The following is an 18,332-nucleotide window of genomic DNA, read 5'->3' as shown; positions in this document are numbered from 1 at the left end:
TTTTTTCAAATAAACCAACGTTTCGGGCCCTTTACAGGTCCCATGGTCATGGTTGGTCATGGTTATTATATCATGGACAGATTAAACCGCACGTTGACGCAGATCTGCATCTCCGCCACCGCGCGCGCGATTCCGCGTCTCAGTCAGTGTGTTAATCGCCTAAAGCAAAACATATAGGCATATAGTGCCCACTTTATTCATTCTGCTGTTCAAACATGCATATAGATTTTTTTTTCAAATGTTGCAATGTTACTGAAGTACGCAGTCGTGTTTTTGACACAAACACATTTAGTAGGTAATCATTACCTTACATTTTTTGCAAGATTTAATTGTATAACTCTATTATGATTGTATAATTATAAAGGGTTTTTTTTTATGATATACATTGACGGGACGAACAAGTCGTGTGCCGGGTAGTAAGCGATACGCCTATTCATAACAGCTTTAACAGTTTTCAAGTGTATATTTTGTTATTGTTAATTTTGATATTATCATAACTATTCCTTTACATTTGTTTTACTTGTATTAGATTATGTCATTATGAAATATAGTAGATTGTACAACAAGTGCATAAAACGCTTCATTTTACCCGAGACGAGTACGTACGTATACGAGTGGATACTTAAGTCGAGGGTAAAATGAGTTTTATAAACGAGTTTATACACTTTGCTTTTCACTTGGATTGCGAGGAAATTAAACAGCAATATTACAAATAAACGCTAACGATACGTAGTTGACCACAGAATGTCCGAAAGAACTTAGTTACTCGTTGGTTAACGGCACCTACTAACAAACTTTACAGTTCCTCATTTGGTCTAAATATGAAAATAAATAGAATACGTTAAGTATTCTGTGTGAATCAAACAAATAATGCACCAAGGAATACAATATTAAACGCATATATTTTTAAACGTTGTGCCTTTACTAACAGAAGAAAAGGGTAATTTTAAGGTAAATTTTTTGTACTCAATTTTGGTGACAATTTCTTTTTATTTAAATATTTAAAGAATATCATCATGAAGTATTATTTAAAATTCGAGTGTGGTAACCTGAAATATTCTTTAATATTTCACGATATATTCGAGTAATTAAATAATAAAAAATTTACACTGGACTAAACTTACCTGAAAATTACTGAATAATAGTATAGAGAACGTAATAGTTATGCACCAACAGGTACACAAATTTTCATACTTAATTAACAAAATTTTACCCAATTACAAACCCTTTTGTCACAAACCCTTGTATGGCTCGAAATATAATTAGATAACATCTTGTTGTTATACCCTGTATAAAGTCCGGTAATTTATTTGCATTGCTTTTTGAAAGATCCAAAATCATAGGGCAATCATATGAAAAAGTTATTAGTCGATGCTCTTCAGACCTAGCTAGAAAAGTGAGCACACGGGTAAATGCCGACGGCACGACGGCGATATCTTAAGATTATGCCTCTTTGCAAACACACATGTCGTAGTAGCGTAAACACAAATCAATTGAGTTCTATGTAAATAATACGTAAATTTACTGGAACTACTTAGGTATGACTCCGACCACGTGGAAATCCCGATTAGTAAACAAACCACTTTTGCATGTAGATGACCTCCTGTGTAGAACTGATTCACTCTCCAATTTGGTAACCACAGATTTGTAAATTTATAACCAAACTTTGATCACAAACACACAAACACTAGATAGGTACCACAGTAGCGGCGCTCGGGAGGGATGGCAAATTTGAATTACCGGCGGGTACAGTGTCATCCCCCGAGTCGGTGTCGGAGTCCGTGGGGGGTGGGTCCATGGAGACATCGCGGGGCGCCAGGGTGAATGGACACCTGTATCTCTGGCGGTGTTCGAAGCACTAGGGTCGGCGGCGCGCGCTCGCAACGCTTTTTATCGGGCAGGCGCAGGCGGCGGTGCGGCGTTACGCTGTGACGTCGCGGATTCGTCACCGCCCGGCAGCTGTGATGACGAGGAAAACGCTTTCCGAGAAGCTGCGCTCGCACAACCGTTTCGTTGTCTGCCTTGGTGCTCACGCGACATTCACTTTTATTAAGTCGAAGATTACATCGGTTATCGTACTGATTGTGAATCTGTTCAATGAAGTTTTAAGTTCAGAAGGAAGCTTGAATTTACGCATCTACTACGCCGCCATAAGCAATAAACCGAAATTAAAATAAAATTAATTTGAAAATCAATAATACTTACATGTTTATTTTGCTCTATAATACCACATATAGGTATACTTGATCCGAATTTTGTGTTAAACAAAACACAATATTTCAAAACATATCGTGCATAGCCCACGATTCTGCAACTGCTGGGAAGATTGCAATAAATTTTAAAAATCAAGTTACTAAAGTATTTGTGTGGCATGAGGGACCTTGATTAGTAGATTCGGAATAACCGCAAAGCTAATATAAAGTGCAAGCCGCGTAGAATGACGCGCGGCGCCCGCGCATGCTAACACCGAGAACCGCATGCGTCTAAAACATGCGTCCGTCGCTGCGGGAAACCCTATTTACAAAGGACACGTAAGTTCACATATTGTTTCGCTGACACGCATCAGCATCCTAACAACAATTTACAATATCTTTTTGGTTTCAATTTAGTATTCTTTAGCTCTAGTTAAAAACGTATTTCAGTACACTCGGGCAAAATTTTATAATTTTATAATATGTAGTAAATATTTTTTCCGTGCATTTTATGAAACCTACAGAAACAGTTGTACATGCCAATGTCGGCATGGCTACTATTATGAAAGTGTAGTATATGTTCTATTAAGAAGATTATGACGAACCTCTCCAGTCCCTCAAAAACCACAGACACGGAGGCAAATGAGAGGCTGGAGAGAGTCGATCAGTAGGTACGTTTATCACGGACATGTTCTATCCTTTGGCAATGAGCATCAGACTAAGGAGATCTCAAAAAGAATCCAGCTGGAATGGGCTGCGTTTGGCAAGGTATGTCACATACTTAAATCAGATAAAGTTCTACAGTGTCTGAAGACCCACTTGTTTAATCAATGTGTTCTGCCCACCACGTACCTACGTGACGTATGGTGCCGAGACATGTTCACGTAGGAGTCTGTATACAGGTTGAAATTTGCACAGAAAGCCATGGAACGCGCCATCGCTCGGCATCAGTCTTGTAGACCGAGTTCCGGACGTTGAGATTCGACGACGGACGAAAGTCCAGGATGATGGAACTCGGATCATGGAACTCAAACGGGATTGGGTGGGACACATAGCAAGGCAAGTTGATGACAGGTGGAGCAAGATGTCGACTGATTGGTGGCCGAGGATGGGCAAAAGAAGCGTCGGGAGCCCAGTTGCAAGGTCGACGACATAGTAGGCGTCGCGGGGCGTCAATGGATACGGCTATCACAGGATCTTGGCGGATGGCACAAATTTCGGGAGACCTATACCCAGCAGTGAGTGAAATCAGGCGGTGGATGATGACGATGACTATATCTATTATTCGTGGGATTAGGTATGTGTGATCTCCGTCTTAAATTTTTAAATACCACAACTACTATGTACCACAATTGTAAAGTTGGTCACAGGTGCAAATTTATTGAGCAAAACCTAAGGCTATGAATTAATTCAAAACTAAGCGTCCATATTAGAAAAATCTATTATGGGGGGTCAGTCATTAACCGTGGCAGTTATGAAACCTTGACATCCAATTTCAAATAAGTACTGTATTTTAATTTTATACAATGTAAGTAAAATAATATAATACAAAATAAACGTAATAAGTGCATGTGACACTTATTTGACTACTTATACAAAGAAAGAAGATTAGCATCTTATTCAGACAGTTCTATCTTGCGAAGTTCAAGATAAAGTAAGGAAGTAGTAGATGTAAATTCGCAGATAAAAAGAGAGACCAGTGAGTCACTGTTCATTGCACACTTTCATAAAATCGCCTAGCAAGTCGTCTTATAGGTAAGTCTGAGTACATTTAATATGCTATCGTATCAGTGATAAGATGATTGTGAAGAACCATTCGACTTTTAGCCTATGTAATATTGGTAATCTGTGTGAGTCACTTTGTTGATTGTTAACACGACGAGGTACGAAATTATAATATTATCGAGTTCTTAGGTTTTCGCGATTGTTACACATAGGAAATGAAACTATTTTTCCGGATTTAAATCGCGTATATTTGTTTTTTCAAACAAACCGCCGTTTCGGGCCCTTTACAGGTCCCATGGTCACGGTTGACTACCGTGGAGTCAACCGTGAAAAATAGATTCATTACCTATTATAATGTTACGTGTGTAAAATTAAAATATCTACAAAACGCTCCCTTAAATGGGTTTTAGAAAGTTATATTGACGGCAATGTAAAATAAATTAGATGTAGATGAGAACTGATCTAAAGCTATGGTAGTCTAATGGTCTGACCTACTGCCTCTCAAGCAGAGGGCCGTGAGTTCGAATCTGGGCTCGCACCTCTCGACTATCGGAATGTGTGTGCGAAATTCATTATGAAATGAATATATATATAATATCATGAGAATTTCGATGAACTTAAAAGCCTAAAATCTTCGTCTTAAAGGAGAACCGTGCCCAGCAGTGGGACGTATAAATGGGTTGATGATGATGATGAGTACTGATCATATTGAAACACAAGCTAAGGCCCATTCTTTATTGAAACTTAGTTATAAAAGTACGTTATGTTATACCTAATCGTAAGTATATGGCAGGGCAATGGCAGTCTTGAAACTTTATTATATTATATTTCATCTAAATCCGTTTAGTCGTTACCAAAAACAAGCATGAAAAGCAAAAATGGAAAAAGTATACGCAGCGGTTGCACGTCCTCCCACTAAAAGTGCACCTCACTAACATCCAAGGTCTGCATTCAAGTGTCGATTCGGTCCACTACCTCCTTGAAATCGACAAACCGCAGCTGCTGTTCCTCACAGAGACGCAGATCAGATGTCCGACAGACGCAGCGTACCTCAGCTACCCCGGGTATACTCTGGAGCACAGGTTCGTACCTCGTGCCGGAGTCTGTGTGTACTTTCGCGATTACATCTGTGTCAAGCGTCTCAAGAACTTTGAGGCACCGAGTTTTTCTGTTTTGTGGCTTCTGGTAGACACAGGAGTTACACAAATAGTGTACTGCTGTATTTACCGATCGCACAGTGGAGATCAAGAGACTACCTAGCTGTTCCAATATCTGAGTGAGACATCTGAGGAGATTCAGCATACCCAGCGGCGCAACTAGTCATTCTCGGGGACTTTAATGCACACCATCAAGAATGGTTGTTCCCATACCAGAAGGCCGATCACGCTGGGAGAGAGACGCGTAAACTTGCGTTAACGCTAAGCCTATCCCAGATTGTCAGTGGCGCCACTAGGATACCAGATGTTGAGTCTCACACGGCTAATTGCTTGGACCTTCTGCTGACAACTGATCCGGACCGATACTCTGTGGTTGTGGATGCCCAACTGGGCACGTCCGACCATTAGGACCCCCTGAACGGGTCCTAGTGATATGTCGAACCTAGTGGTATGTGACGGGAGTGGCGATACAAGTTAGCAGATTGGGACGAAATGCGCCATTTCTTTGCGTCACATCACTGGCAGGCGTGCTTTACTTCAGGAGACTCGTCGAGCTGCGCTGATGCTGTAGTCGAAGTCTTGCGTTTGGGTATGGAGTATTACATACCATACTGTGATGTACCCAATGGACCCCAAGCTCGTCCATGGTTTAACGCTGATTGTAGTTGTGTTAAAGCACGTGAACATTCCGCGTACCAAGCTTGGGCAGATGCTCGACTACGCAAAGCTCGGAGTACTCAGAATTTGAAGAAAGCTTTTAATATGGCCGCCAAGAAGTGCAAAAGCGTGTTACGTAGGGCCAAGTTCGACCATGTGCGCCGCATAGGAGCCAAGCTTGCCCTATATCCAGCCGGCAGCAAATTGTTTTGATCCCTTTCCAAAGCGGGCGAATCTAACTTTTGTCGCTCACCTTTGCCACCTCTGCTGAGGCCGGATTTCTTGCTGGCTCATACTGCGGAAGAGAAGCCGAATCTCTTTGCCTCACTCTTTGCAGATAGTTCGCGTCTGGATGCCGCAGGAAACCTACCACCTACTTTACCTCAGGTTGGGTGCATGCCAGTTCGCATACGCCAAAAAGAGGTACTTAGAACTCTGCAAAATCTAGATGGAATTCCAGCAATAGTCCTGCGTAACTGTGCGCCTGAGTGGTTTCCTGTTCTCACACGCCTGTACCGCCTCTCACTTGAGACTGATGTAATTCCCAGGTCGTGAAAGCTTGCAAACGTGCAACTTGTGCCAAAAAAGGGAAGTAGACCGTGTCAACTATAGACCTATCTCAGTCACTTCCATACTCTGCAAGACTCAACTCGTGTACTCAACAATCGTCCCCTATCATACCTTGAAGACAACGACCTCCTCAGTGATCGCCAGTACGGATTCCGACGAGGGCGATCTGCTGGGGATCTTCTTGTGTATGCCTGTCACATATGGAGCGAGGCTATAGAAAAGCAAGGCGAAGCACTTGCAGTGTCTATGGACATTTCTAAAGCCTTTGACAGGGTCTGGCACGCAAGCCTTTTAAGTAAGCTTCCCTCTTATGGGTTTCCCTCTTATGGGCTTCCCACTGACCTTTGCAATTGGGTCTCGGATTTCTTGAGCGAACGTTTGATTCGAGTGGCTTTGAAGGCTACTCTTCCGAACATATGGTGATAGATGCCGATTCCTCAGGGTTCCGTACTGCCTGCAACTCTCTTTTTGCTACATATCAATGATATGTTAATTCCAGGTACCTTTGCGTATGCTGATGACAACACAGTTGTAGATAGGTACTTGACCAATGCAAGGGTCAGTGGAGAGGAAATCCAGTCTTGTCGAGATTCCATGGTTAGCCGTTTAGATTTGACACTCCAGGCAGTCTCCGATTCGAGCAATGCCAATCTTGTCAAATTTAACGTTACCAAAACGCAGGCGTGTCTATTCTCCACAAAACGGAGTCCCTTTGAGCTCACTTCGATTTTTCGTGATATATCCATATCACAGTCTCCAGCCACTTGGAATGGACCTGTCGTCCAATTTGAACGTCGGCAGATACATTGAATCCATGACCAAAATGCGCCAAGGAAGCTTGGGATCCTTTCCAGTGTGAGGTGTTACTTTACACCGGGACAGTTGCTTCAACTGTACCAAGCACAAGTCCGTTCTTGCATGGACTACTGCTGCCACCTTTGGGATGGGTCTGCTACATATCAACTAGCCACTTTGGACACTATCGCGATATCGTAGGCTCGGAGGCGAACTTCAGGCGGTTACGGGACGTCGTGCGGAAATGGCATGCTCGTCGGAGCAGGCTAGAAAGGACGTATAGAGACCGTTGCGACCTCTCGGCGGACACCGACGGTGTAATTGTGTCGTGCAAGCCCCAGAAGGGGGATAGTTGCATTAGGGACATAGGACGTAGAAATATTTGTACTCTGTTTCGGCCCGTATAACCAAGAAGGTTGATAGGGCCATGGGAACGTTGGTGGGTTGTGGCCACTTTGGATTCAATTGACAACCGTGTCAAGAGGCTTATAGGTGACTCGGAATTAGTGCAGGCGAAGCTGCAGAGACTTGAACACCGCCGTAAAGTGACCGGCGTATCGGTATTTTACAGGATATATCACTGAGAGTGTGCGATGGAATTACACGATTTAATTCCGCCTTCCCTTTCCATCACCGGGGGACTAGGCGTAGGTTTGGGTTCCACGCCTATGTTATGGATATTCCAAAGATTCGCACGAAGCGTTACGCTTCCACATTTATATGGCGAACGGCTATGGAGTGGAATTCCCTGCCAGCAGACTTGTTCCCTGAACGTTATAACTTGGGTCTTTGCAAGGCGAGACTGAATAGGCATTATTTAGGTGTGCGTGCTCCATCGTCGATCTCATCGTCACTTTCCATCAGGTGAGATGGAGGTTAAATGCGCACTTATATTTAAAAAAAAGTAAGTACGTAACCATACGTCCACCTGTCTAATATAAACTTTAAGAAACCAACTGGTAGTGAAGTTCCCCAATATGTAGTTAACTTTATCAACTGCTATGACAATAAAAAGTTTCGATTGTGTTATTTTTAGTAAGTAGTAGTCAAATGGCTTTAATTCAGTTTCTTCACATACACACACACGCACACACCAACAGATTGCGCCTGGGTCCCGCAGATAAAGACTATGTTTCTCCAATTGCTACGCTCCAGACGTACTTCTTTCTTCCTTCCTTCTTCCTCTACTCGACTTCGTCTTTTTATTAACACCCATGTGTTCTGAGTACATAATAACCTGGCCTTTTTTAAAGATATCTTATGGTTGAGATATGGGTAGTATGGAATATAATAGTTTGTTTCAGATCATATATATGATCCATAGTAGTTTTAGTGACAACACGACACCTACGTGTAGCCCTAATAATAAATAGAGAAAATACCACAGCTGGACTCCTACTCGACGCAAATGTAGTCGCACCAAAAGCTTTAGGCGCTTGTCGCGGCAGTCCCATTAGCGTCTTCAAAGCGTAGTTACATTGTACCCTCGAGGTATTCAAGGTTCTCCGCAAACCTCACTCACAGGCTGCTCCTGTAAAAGTTTTGGTAATATGCTTTAAAGAGCAAGATTTTAACCTTTTTGGTGCAGCGAGTCATCTTAGCCTCCTTTCCCTCTCCTGGTTAGCACCACCGGATAAGTGCGATGCCACGTGGTCATTGCATCGTCACAACGCTATGATTTCAACGTATTATTATTTATTATAATATCAAGTGACGGGACGAACATGTCGTGCGCCAAGTGGTAAGCTACACGCCTGTTCGTAACAGTTGCAGTGCCAATCAGAGCATTAAATCACAATGCTCTTCGGGGCACCGCAACTCTGCACCCGTCACCATGAGGCATAAGTTGACAAGTCCCTTGTGCCTGTAATTTCACCAGCACCCTTACCCTACAAAACCGGAACGCAGTAATGCTCACATTACTGCTTGGCAGTACTTCCCTGGACGAACTCTATCACAAGGAGCGCACTACTGCTACTAATCGTTACGATTACAGGAGTCCGCAATAACCTTATTTACTACCAACCTTTTCGCGCTGCTGAGTTCTCCAATCAGGCCCATTAATATGCACCAGTTTAGGCGATGTACTCTGCCCTTTTAACCAGCCCATTATTGTATTGTAGTTTTAAGCTCATTGAGTGTGTCTCGGCGATAACGCAATAAATGTTTCTTATTACTATTTTAGTTGTAATGTAGCTGCAAAAATCAGACATATCCTCCGTTTTATTTTTCGCGTATGGAACCACTATTGCACGCGTAAGATTTGCAGGAACAAGTAGGAATGTCTTGTACATCTCCATCCCAGTCATATCATCTTTAGTAATGACAAAACTCTCTTAGTGCAGTGTTCTTTATTTTTAACAGACTTCAAAGTGAAGGAGGAGGTTATATGTTTGGCTTTATGTATGTTTTATGTATGTTCAACGATTTCTCCGTTAATTGTGGACCTATTTTGAAAATAATTTTTTGTTTGAAACTCTCGAAGTGTTCCCGATTCTGATAAGGGGATCCCATGGCAATCACGGGAAATCCTCAAAATTTATAGGCATCTACAATGTAAGTATTCACCGATTTCTCCGTCAATTGTGGACGATTTTGAATTTTTTTTTGTTTGTTTGAAGCACTAGAAATCATACTTAAATTGAGCATTGAGCATTGAGTAGAGTTCTGGAATACAACCCTCAGACATAAGTTTTTATCATCATCGTTTCATCTTTCGCAAAACGAAAGAAACTCCTCTCTTTATCCCGTTTCGATGATAATAAACAGCCGTACGCAGCACAATTCACATTATAAATAGTAATGTACAATGATATTAACGAGCAAGTTTCGTAATTAACAAATGAAAAATATTCAAATAGCAAAGCCGTCTTAGCGCGAAAACGGCTCGCCGACAGCCTTATTGTCGTTCAGTCAAATGTGACCGTCAATGCGCGGGGCGTGGTGTGGTATCTAAATCTAGGGAGGGGCGGAGAGTGTCCATTCTCGTTACTTTTTTGTTCTCTGTCAAAGGTTCTTGGACAGACGTGGATGTGTAAAACAATCGTCTTCATCTTTCTATTTCTCGTAATGATTTAAAGGGACGAGCAGAGCCCGCACCTGTAGGAGTGCTATATCGATATATGCCCTCGATATATCGAATCAATCCGATATTATCGTATCATTCGGTATCGATATGTACAAATAAGAGCACGTCAAGCTTGACTATGCCGCTTACGATAAGAACAGTCCATAGTACAAAGTGTCAAGCTTGACGTGCTCTTGACTGTACTATGATATATTTTATCCGATACATAAAAAATCGTACGAAGTTGAAAGTATGCAATTCAAAATTGTAAAGGGTCAAGAGCACGTCAATCTTTACACTTAAGACTTAAATCCAACTCTATGCCGCTTATGATAAGAACGGTACAAAGTACAAAGTTGACACTTGATGTGCTCCTGACGGTACTCGCAAAATCGAAACGCACTTCGAGCACTGATTCGCTGGTGGATGACCAGCGAATCAGCGTTTGAAATGCAAGTCAGTGTAACGTATTGGTAATATTCTCATTGGCTAGCCGCACATACAATAATATTGACAATAATATTGCTTTTGTGCGGGCGATATTGTTGCGTTGAGAACATACATAAACTTGGATTGTCAATAATATTCTAAGTGTGCGGTTAGCCGTTGATCAGCTGTCGGAAATAAAATAGCAGCCTTTGCTGTCTTTCGAAAAGATTTTTTACTTTCTTTGTATTTCGTTAATTTTGCTTAAAGGATTTCGTGTGTGTAGGCAAATTGAATATATTTTGCCTGACAAGAGGCGCCATCTGTGAGCAAAGCAGTCGTTCGGCAGATATTGATTCCCGCTCCAACGATTGGGGCAGTGTCGCCGTTTTAGCGACTTGTCGTTAGATCTAATGAATTTTAAGAATGTTTACGTGAGTTACATGGAAGGCGCAACGTCAGCTCGTTTAAAAAAATATATATGCGATTTAGTAATCTAAATCGTATGTATTATAAAAGTAATTGAAGAAATACTTGATTATTGTGTCAAACCTGGTGGTTTTACTTATTTACTCTTAGTAAAATTTCCTTTCTTTTATCTTTTACAATTATTAGCATAAAACACAAAATATCGATACAACATTTCGATATATCACATCGGAAAAAATATCTATATTTTTTTTACATGAACACCACTACTCACCTGACGATGGTAAGTGCTTGTAATTGTGGAAAAAGCTTGTAATTGGCCTATTTGAATAAAAATATTTGACTTTGACTTATCGTCACAGCAGCATAAACTGATGAGCACAAGTGATGTCTGACTCAAACACTCTGATAGTAAAATGCCTTTTCGTAGTATGGTAGTAGACAATTGTCGTAATAATATATTCTTTCAATTTGTCAAAATGTCTTTTCATCATGTGCTCCGACCACATAATACGAGCCTTCGAAATTATATTTATCCCATTTTTCAAATTTTGGAAATATTCCCAATTTTTCGGTATTTTTTCCGGAAAAATAACTATTTGAAAGATTTTCGGAAAATTAAATAATTACGTCGACCATAGTTGATTCCATTAAAAGCAATTTCATAAAATTGAAATTGGTAACACCAAAGGTAACTGTCAGAATAGTGTGTTCTAAAACAGGTTACGATTTCTCCGTTGTTCGTCTTTACTTTTATTGTATGTGTGATAAAAAACATATTCAAAAATATGTTTTTTTATAGTTTCCATAAATTAAGCTAAGACACTATCTCCATTATCGGGTCATCATTATACTTTTCTCTTGAGCTTGTTTCTTTAAACTTGATTGACATTATATAAATAAACTGTGCATAGTTTCGAACGAATTTCGCATCGGAGGTGTTTATTTAATGCTTTATTAGGAAAACTTTAGGATTTAGTCGAAAATAGAGTGTAAATAATGGTTATATACGGTGTTTACATCGTCAGTAAATCTGGAGGACTAATATTTAACTATGACCACAACATACCCCGGGTGGAGGCTGAGAAAACATTCGGATTTCCTCTCGACATCAAGCTGCAGTATGAAAACAAGAAAGTTGTCGTTGTGTTTGGGCAACGAGATGGGATAAATGGTAAAAAACACTTATTATTAACGCACTTTTTAATGTAGGAACTAAATATAACTTATATATATATCCAATTATTTACAGTGGGCCATGTACTCCTTTCTGTAAACGGCTCTACAGTATCTGGTCGCACTACGGAAGACGGCAGAGATGTGTTTAATATCATTGAAGCAAAGGTATCATTTTACACACATATATTTTAAATATTTAAGTTCACAGTGAAAATTACCAATTTCCCTTAAATTACCAATTTCCCTTATAGGAGAACTATCCACTGAGTCTTAAATTCGGCCGCGCGCGGGCGACGACCAACGAGAAGATCGTACTGGCGAGCATGTTCTACCCACTGTTTGCGCTAGCCAGTCAACTGAGCCCCGTGCCCAAGTGCTCAGGCATCGAGTCACTGACAGCAGACACTTTTAAGCTCTCCTGCTTCCAAACACTAACAGGTATTTACAATTTGTTGGTTAAATATGTGAAGTACATCATCAGTACTTGTTCATAATTCTGTTAAATCTTTTCCAGGAGTGAAATTCATAATAGTGACAGATCCCAATATGCAAGGTTCAGAAGTAGTCCTCAGAAGGATATACGAGCTTTATTCAGATTACGCTCTCAAGAACCCCTTCTACTCGTTGGAGATGCCCATCCGGTGTGAACTGTTTGACACCTCACTGCACACTTTGCTCGAGATTGTGGAAAAGTCAGGCACTGCTAATTTATAGTCAATGAGATAATTTAGTTATAAAGTATATTATATAATGTTAAAAGTTCTTTTATAATTATTGTAATAAATGCAATTTAGTTATTTTTATGTAATGTTTCTTTGTAAAATATTTTTGTGCTAGTGATTGCTGATTACATTTACTGTGCAAACGAAATGAAAATGCTGATTACTTTTACAATAAAAAAATTTATTGATATAATTATTTATAATAACAATTCAAACCGGGCGTTGCCCGCACACTCGCCCTCCGCACTACACTACTCTGATCGCCGCCGGCGCAAGGCGCGGGCGTTGCGCCGTTGCCTCGGCTACAGTTATTCTGCTCGCCTCTATTTGCCAAGAGTCCTTTGAAAACGTAAACGGACCTAATCAATTACACAAATAAGTAATAAAAAATTATATATATTATTTTAATTGAAGATTGTGTTTTCACAATTAGCACTGCAAACTGTTACGCCACATTGAACTCTCGGCAGAGAGGCGGGCGTGTCGCGCTTGCGCTGCGCTGGCGGCGCGCTTTGTACTTCACACGCACACTCACTCTGTTTATTGCCTGATATTTGGTACAGACGGACTCCGGGACCTGTCGGCATACAGTAACCGATTTGTTAATTTCACTTCGGGAAGCTAAATTCGCGTCGACAATACCCTTGTTAACTAAATACAAACTAATATTCTCAAAATTGGTTTAATTTCCGTGTAACATTATAAGGCTTAAAACTGATTTTTATAACAAAATTGTAATTCGGCAGCGGCCGATATCGGCAGGAGCAGACACAGAAGCGTCCAGTGAATTTGTGCGAGGTAGAAAATCTACACAAGTCCTACTACATCTAAAAATACAATAAAACCTCGAAAAGAAAATGCTTACAAAACCGCATATAGCGCACCTGTGGTGGCCCCGGAGCCCGCGACTAATACAAAATTTGTCATTATAATGTATTGAGTACAGTTAGTGCTATGTTCTGTCATCATCGTCACTGCCGAGGCGGTGCCCCTCGACGGTGCCCTCGGCGGCTGGAGACTCTGTGAGACTCAGTGGTCGGTACAAAAATAGAGCCGAGAGCGGTCTCCGCTACAAAATATATCTGTCGCTATAAGTAAGCCTTAATTAAGTTAATGAAAGAGCCTTAATAAGAATAATGCTACGTAGATCCGAATAGCGCGCTACTGCCGGTGCTGGTGTCTTTGCCCGTCGAATGGTGACGTCATCGAACTCTACGTACGTGTTGAGCACGAGAGGCACGCCCGCGGGTCAAGCGCGATGCGCGTGTGATCCTCTCGCCCGTCCTTAACTTACTGATAAATAATCTTTAGAGTACGTTACGTTTTAACAATAAGAGTCGACAAAGCGATACATGCTAATTGTTATTGCGTTCGATCACTCGCGTTTCATACTATACCCCGATACCGGCAGCTATTGAAGGCCAGACTTGCCGTTCGAGTGTAACGACTGCTTACATTCTACGGAAACAGAGTTTAAAAACTCATTTTTATACGGGTCATTTTTTTTTGAAATGCGTGTGGATTAAATATATTTCAATCGTTAAAGACAATGCGACAACAACTATGCAGGTTACACTTAGAACACAAGTCAGCCATCTTTGCCATTCCAACATGATTTATTGGCACAGAAAGTTGCATCCGACGACAAAAATTCGGCACCCGAAACGCGAGATCTAAATGAGGCAGCATATTTGGTCGATAGAGTTATAACTACTTCTTCAGTACCCAAAAACCCCCGAATCAATTCCGATATCGATATCCCTTATCTAACCTTACTCACACGATCTGATTTTTACAATGTAGAAAATGAACTTGGAACTTTACAGTCCAATTTTAATCTCCCTTTCAACTTTCATGACACACCGTTACCTGTGGGAAGTGGTCTTGAAAACCGGTTGCAGAGTCGTTCAATAGAAATCCCACAACTTGACTTTCTTTTCCCGCTACAATCATTCACATGTGCAAGACTCTGCACCCAAGTTAACTTCCTACCTCCACATTTGTAACTCCCCAGACACACGTATTTCATATGTATCTACACTACGCACAGTATCTCTCGCACATTTGCATGAGTACATCAACGCCTTTCTGCGATCTCAACTGTGGGCAATTTAAGTGTTGCAGGTCTTGTACAATTTTATAGCAGAAATCTCAATTTGGCATCTCCGCTTTGACCGGTAACTGCGATTTAATATTTTATTTCATCCAACATGGTAGAACAGCACAGGTTTACCAGAATCAAAATTTTAAATAACATTTACTAGCAAATCTTTCACGAACCGGTTCATCTGACTGCACAGCGACGTAATTTCTACTGATACTTTTTTTATTCAAAACCGAGACCCAAATTGACATGCCGAAAAATATAATAGTTGATGTTAAAAGTTTACTTATTCCAATAACGCCCGTGTTGCTAATATGAATGTACCACTTTTCCACTAGCCATGCCTTAAGAGCTAAGCGATTCTGGTACATCTACAATGGGTATTTAAATCGTTTTCCAAAAAGTGCCTTGTAAACTACCGAAAATACTCGCAAAGGAGATCGATCAAAGCGAACGTTGAAAGGTTGAGACATAATTTCGCGTCAAATGAGACCGCAATCAATTCGAAGCCCCGTCGGGCCGAGCCAGTCACTCGCGATAGGAAGAATGCAGAACCCTGTACAGCTAGTGTAATACTAAAGAATAGGTCACATCGAGCGCCGCCGCCAAACGCCATGCTCCCAAAATTTTGCTAGTTCCGATTATTTTGCACTCGACAATGGCACTCTTCGTATAGCACACAATCGGCTACAGAAAAAGCCAACCCGCATCGAAACGAAGTCGTGACGAATCGCGTGAGAACTGGGGCCTTACCATGTACTCTTATTAGGATTCAGTTTAGGACCTAAAATGAATCGTTGTGAGACAGCGCTACATGAAGTGTATATCACCATCACGCTTTTTTCTCGTTACGAGCCTGTACTGAACTGTAATAAGAATTCGTGGTAAGGCTCCTGAACTGGACCACAATTGTCTAGTCTAGTTGTTTATGAAACAAGGCGCTGAGCGCGACGCGACGTGTCGTTTCAGTCGAAGTCATAATTATATTAAATTTCTCACTAGTAAAAATAACGCCTTGCCGGTCGCGTGTCGCGTGTCGCGGCACTCGTGCTCGCCGTTCCATTTTGTTACCGTAGTACGGCACTGATTTCTCAACTTACAAATACTTATTGCACTTACCTTTTCAGTAAGTATATAAGGTACCAGACGCGTACCGGCCGTCAGTCTTTGAAAAGCAATGTAGGTGCAAACCAGTATTAGTCAGTCGTAGATACAAAAGTGAGACAGAAATTACCTTGTTAATTTAAAAATTACTTTAAAAAGTAAGACAGAAAACCGAAACTTAGCTGGGCGTATGTTCTCGCACGTCACGTACCACAGAGTGCGATGACCGCAGCGGGTCATCAACTGAAAGGTCGGTCGACCAGAATACGAAGTTAAAATAAAATTCAAAGGTTGCAAAAAAAATACGATATGATTAGTAAAGTACGACAATGATTACGTGCATTATATAAAAAAAAATCACAGCTTTCAAAGAAGTCTTTTCCTACTACACTAAATGTTTTCAATTTCTCGTTTGTTTTCAAGTTCCGGCACACCTTTGTAACGTACGACTCTGCTAGTGCAGCTGTACTATATTCCACGGAAGCGTTCGTCGGCGTCGCCGTCGTCGGTCGGCGACCGGACGACTCCGACGTCGGCGTCGCGTTGACGCATCGTCGAATACGAGTGGCGTTTAATAATGTGAACATTTGTGACACGAATCGTAAAGAGTTACGAAATAACCGAAAGTGAACGTTCTAATTAATTCAAATTCATGGAGGTTCGTTCGAAGCAACCGTCTGCGCATACGGCGGACGAACGAACCGGACGGACGGACGGCGGACTCTAATCGGAAACGCTACTCGCAAAAACGAAACGGAAAGTCAGAAACGAGGCGACCCTGTCGACGACCCGGGGGCGGGGAGCCGCTAGGGCGCGTGGCTCTTGGGCCCCCACAGGCGCACGGAGTTGTCGTCCGAGGCCGTGGCCAGCACGTCGTGGTGCACGGGGTTCCAGGCCACGGCGTTGACGCAGCGCGTGTGGCCCGCCACCACGGCCACGGGCTCCTCGCCCTCCATGTGCCAGATGTACAGCTTGTTGTCCTCGCTGCCCGAGGCCACGAAGTCGTGGTGCGCGCCGCCGAAGCAGGCGTGGATGGTGAAGTGGCCCTGCGACAGGCCGCGGAAGCGCCGCACCAGCGCGCGCGCCCGCACGTCCCACAGGTGCACGCCCTGGTTGGCCACGTTCAGCAGCAGCAGCGAGTCGGCGGCGTCCAGGCACATGGCCATCACGGCGTGCTCCTCCTGCAGCAGGTTGCGGTCGGCCTTGGGCTCGGCGAAGTCGTACTGGCGCACGCGGTGGTGCGTGTCGGCCGCCAGCGCCACCAGCCCCTCGCCGCGGCAGGCCAGCGCGTTCACGCGCACGCCGTCCCAGCTGTGCAGCAGCTCGCCCTCCAGGTTGCACTGGTAGAACTGCCCGCGGGCGCCGCCGCACACGAACTTGTCGGACGACGCGAACCACGACACGGCCGTCAGCGAGTCCTCCTGCGAGTGCGTCATCTTCAGGTGCAGCTGCTCCGTCTGCAAAACGAGCGCGAGTTCGGGGACGCCCGGCCGGCACGGGCCGCGCGGGCGGTCGGCCGGCCGGTCACCTCCATGTTCCAGATCCAGAGGTCGGGGCAGTCCTCAGGGCCGGCGGCGATGAGGTAGCGCCCGTCGGGGCTCCACGCCAGGTACGACACCCCGTACGAGTGGCCCTCCAGTGATTTCCTGCAACAGAGACGACGGCGGTGACCCCAGCGGCTGCGCGACGGACGTAGAGGTCTACTCTTGATCTCCGTCAGACGTCCATCCGAAACAATTACTGTCAAACAAGTACTATTCGACAAAATTAAAAGACAAGTATCAAGTATGAAGCTTCATTCGCATCACGCGTGTTTTCATTCGGTCAAGTACAGCTTATGTGGCAGTAACTGTTTCGGCCGGATGTCGGACGGAGATCGAGAGGAGACCCCCTGGCGACGACCGGCCGGCGGCGCACCTGAAGGAGAGCCGCTTGGCCTGCGGGTCGAAGTCCCAAATCATGACGGTGTTGTCCTTGGAGCCGGAAGCCAGCTTGGAGCCGTCGGGCGACCACTTGCAGTACCACACCTCGTCGCAGTGCTCGTTGAGCACCTGCAGCGGGTGGATGGGGAAGTGGTCGGACGAGCAGTGGTGGTCGGCCAGCAGCGAGAAGGGGATGGGCGCGGGCGCGCCGGGCAGCGGCGGCGGGCGCGGCGCGGCGTGGAAGCGGCAGCGCGCCGCCTGCTGCGCCGCGGCCTGCGCCAGC

General features: G+C 43.3%; 3 protein-coding genes across 3 annotated transcripts in view; 1 reads left to right on the top strand and 2 right to left on the bottom strand.

Annotated features, from left to right (window-relative positions):
• Positions 1-1,902, bottom strand: part of LOC113225871 (DNA-binding protein D-ETS-6-like) — a 51,624-nt gene extending 49,722 nt beyond the window's left edge. Inside the window, exon 1 of the mRNA XM_026458328.1 lies at positions 1,741-1,902. Coding sequence (XP_026314113.1) covers positions 1,741-1,798 — 58 coding nt within the window. The 5' untranslated portion in view covers positions 1,799-1,902. The remainder of the gene's footprint in view (positions 1-1,740) is intronic.
• Positions 1,903-11,930: 10,028 nt separating this feature from the next.
• LOC113225881 (trafficking protein particle complex subunit 4) lies at positions 11,931-13,059 on the top strand. Its single transcript, XM_026458336.1, has 4 exons — positions 11,931-12,192; positions 12,271-12,362; positions 12,449-12,635; positions 12,712-13,059. Exons 1-4 carry the CDS (start codon positions 12,018-12,020, stop codon positions 12,909-12,911), a joined length of 654 nt encoding a protein of 217 aa, XP_026314121.1. The 5' UTR covers positions 11,931-12,017; the 3' UTR covers positions 12,912-13,059.
• Positions 13,060-13,513: 454 nt separating this feature from the next.
• Positions 13,514-18,332, bottom strand: part of LOC113225866 (WD repeat-containing protein 26) — an 8,851-nt gene continuing 4,032 nt past the window's right edge. Inside the window, exons 3-5 of the mRNA XM_026458320.1 lie at positions 18,045-18,322; positions 17,656-17,773; positions 13,514-17,584 (exon numbers count right to left, since the gene is read on the bottom strand). Of these exons, the coding sequence (XP_026314105.1) occupies positions 16,934-17,584; positions 17,656-17,773; positions 18,045-18,322 (1,047 nt within the window). The 3' untranslated portion in view covers positions 13,514-16,933. The remainder of the gene's footprint in view (positions 17,585-17,655; positions 17,774-18,044; positions 18,323-18,332) is intronic.

Source organism: Hyposmocoma kahamanoa, unplaced genomic scaffold (assembly GCF_003589595.1).
Source record: "Hyposmocoma kahamanoa isolate Upper Pololo Valley unplaced genomic scaffold, ASM358959v1 179, whole genome shotgun sequence".
NCBI lineage: Eukaryota > Metazoa > Arthropoda > Insecta > Lepidoptera > Cosmopterigidae > Hyposmocoma > Hyposmocoma kahamanoa.
This window is presented reverse-complemented; position numbering and strand designations above follow the sequence as displayed.

Coding starts and splice junctions, on each gene's coding strand:
- LOC113225881 (XM_026458336.1), top strand. CDS start 12,018: ATGGTTATATACGGTGTTTACATCGTCAGTAAATCTGGAGGACTAATA. Junction 12,363..12,448: donor TTAATATCATTGAAGCAAAG/GTATCATTTTAC, acceptor TTTCCCTTATAG/GAGAACTATCCACTGAGTCT. Junction 12,636..12,711: donor CTGCTTCCAAACACTAACAG/GTATTTACAATT, acceptor AATCTTTTCCAG/GAGTGAAATTCATAATAGTG.